This window comes from Etheostoma spectabile, unplaced genomic scaffold, assembly GCF_008692095.1.
Source record: "Etheostoma spectabile isolate EspeVRDwgs_2016 unplaced genomic scaffold, UIUC_Espe_1.0 scaffold272, whole genome shotgun sequence".
Lineage (NCBI taxonomy): Eukaryota > Metazoa > Chordata > Actinopteri > Perciformes > Percidae > Etheostoma > Etheostoma spectabile.
In genome coordinates this window covers 1,489,253-1,491,725 of record NW_022605576.1, presented here as the reverse complement: position 1 = coordinate 1,491,725, position 2,473 = coordinate 1,489,253, and the positions used below count along the sequence as shown (strand labels likewise).

The 2,473-nt window shown below is 42.5% G+C and overlaps 1 protein-coding gene across 1 annotated transcript in view; it reads left to right on the top strand.

Annotated features, from left to right (window-relative positions):
- Positions 1-6: 6 nt before the first annotated feature.
- The window catches only part of LOC116685833 (rho GTPase-activating protein 29), a 38,523-nt gene continuing 36,056 nt past the window's right edge, over positions 7-2,473 (top strand). The window contains exons 1-2 of the mRNA XM_032510793.1: positions 7-240; positions 1,816-2,233. Coding sequence (XP_032366684.1) covers positions 1,915-2,233 — 319 coding nt within the window. The 5' untranslated portion in view covers positions 7-240; positions 1,816-1,914. The remainder of the gene's footprint in view (positions 241-1,815; positions 2,234-2,473) is intronic.

The following is a 2,473-nucleotide window of genomic DNA, read 5'->3' as shown; positions in this document are numbered from 1 at the left end:
ACACACACACACACACACACACACACAAACACACACACACACACACACACACAGAAGTTACAGCCTACGTTGCTTCACATGGAGAGAGGAGCCGGTTGAAGACAGTGGAGCTGAGGGGCAGTCAGTGATAAGGATAGCGCTGTGGTTGTGGAATAATTCGTCCTTCTCAAGACTGAGCTTCGGTCACTTTTCCGCTTCAGGATTTCTTTTCGGCTGAAATGTTTCAGGACCCGATGGAAGGTTTGTAATTAGGTCTGATAGTTTGTAACGTTTGTTAATAATAATAAAAAAATAATTGCTACAAAAACATATAGCTAGGTGCTGATGAATAATTTGACCTAGCTAACATTTGAAGACAGGAAAAGTGTCTCGAGACGGGTTAACTTAACTAACGTTAGCTAGCTGCGTAACGTTACTTTTTGAACTCCGTTCACACATTTGGTTCTTCAATGCTGCCTTTTGCTAGAGGCAAACAGGCTAAAAAAATTATGTCAGCTTAGAAAAATTATGTTAAAACTTTATTTTTCCCTTAACACACCAATTCGGCATAACTTAAATACACGAAGCATGTAGCCTATAACGTCCACAAACCCCCAAAGTTAAGATTGCTCTTCGACTCATTGAGCTAACGTTAACTCAAACGCGAATGGTGACCGCGGTATAGCCGTAAGAAGTGTCTGTAAAAGTCGATACATGATGACAAAGAGTGTTGTTTGGTAGAGTTTATGGATGCCGAATTAACTAGCCCACCCTAACGACCCGACGGTCTTAATGGGGGCTTAGTTAATTCTGTTTTTATTTTCCAATAAGCAAGAAATCCTTATATGTTCGAGTTTTGAACCAGCGGTGTCGTGTTCTTTGGTTACCTGTGCAACGGGACATGCGCTTAGACGCAGTGTAGAAAGAGTAGTACATGACTGACAGCCTGTGTAAGTGTGTTTTCTTCTATCCGTCCGTCACACAGACACTTTTAACCATCCTGTTGTCAAATTTGACCCCTTTTAAAAATGTCTATATGTGAATTATGGGTTTCTTTATAACCAAATTAACACAAAAAACTGATTGGATTCCATACAATTGATCACTTTCATTCTTCTGATCTTAACTAGTAGTCAAAATAAATCAAGATGTCTGCTTTTCTAACTCAAATATTAGGTAATTCTATATGAATGAGGGTTATTGACCATGAATTCCAAAAAGTAGTGCTTTTGACCCGGGAAGACAACACCAAGGTTATTTTATGTTTGGCTTGTATTTCAAATTTAATCAAATTAAACTGCAGCACATACATCAGGAGTTGCTTGAAACATCAAGCAAGGGAATGGAAGGAAAAAGATGAATATGGTGTGAAAGCTGTCCCTCACAAACTTACTAATTGACTGTCCTGTCCTGCGAGGCATTGCTATTCACAGCCAAACAAACTGTAGGCATAGCGGGGACTGGTTTGATTTGTCCCATTATGTTTTGGGTTGTAACTGGAATCATATTAATGCTGAGACAGTTTAGTACTACAACAGCTACGTGATTGAATTACCGCACATGTTGTTCAGAACAGTATCTTTGATTGACCCATTCAAACTCCCTGCAGATTAATTATTGTCCCCATGTTGACTATATACCGAGACAGACAGCCCATTTCCCAGTGTTCTGAACACCATGGCAACATTTCTAGTCAAAGTGAAGCAGGAGAGATGAAGACCAAATGAAGACCGTCCTGCTAAAACCCATCTGGTAATGTGTCCCACCTGAAGCAGTCAGCAATGGGATTCCAAATGGTTCTTGTGAGGATTAAGAGTCTTCTCTCTCTTTTGGCAGAATCCTTCATCCCTGTTGTGGTGCGGTGCTGGGTCTGAGCACGGAGCTACCCTGCGGGTAAACAATCACCAGGCCTAAGGGCCACTGGACCATTTGGACATGCTGGCTGCCATGCTGCGCCAGAGTTCTGGTGGAGGATCAGGAGGAGGCGGCGGTGGTGGCAGCAGCAGCAGTGGCGGAGGTGGTGGAACCAAATTCTCTCTAGGCATCGCTCGACTCTCCAGCTCCAGCTTGGGTTCAGCAAGCCCTAGCAGTGCGGGCCCCTGGGGGCCGGGCAGGGTCTCAAAGAGCGGCCCGGTGAGCCCGGACAGCCCAGATGTCCCCGTCTCGGACCCAGTCTATATTATGCAGCTAGTCAGCGATGTGCGCAAGTTTGCTGACGTGCTTCTACAACTCAAAGAAGTTTTCAACTGCAAAGGTATGTTTGGAAAGAGTCCACTGGCATTGCAGGAAATGTGGCAAAATATTATAAAAAAAATAAAAATTATTATCACATTATTTTAGGGAAAACTCATAACTACAAATAACTAATATTAGGGAAATCTGTTCATGTGTTTTTAATATATTGGCCAATAAATCTGATTTTTTTTATTTTTTTGTTTGACGTTTACCCCTGTGTTGTCTCCGTGACCGGGCTTTTTCACCGTGTATTTTGGGG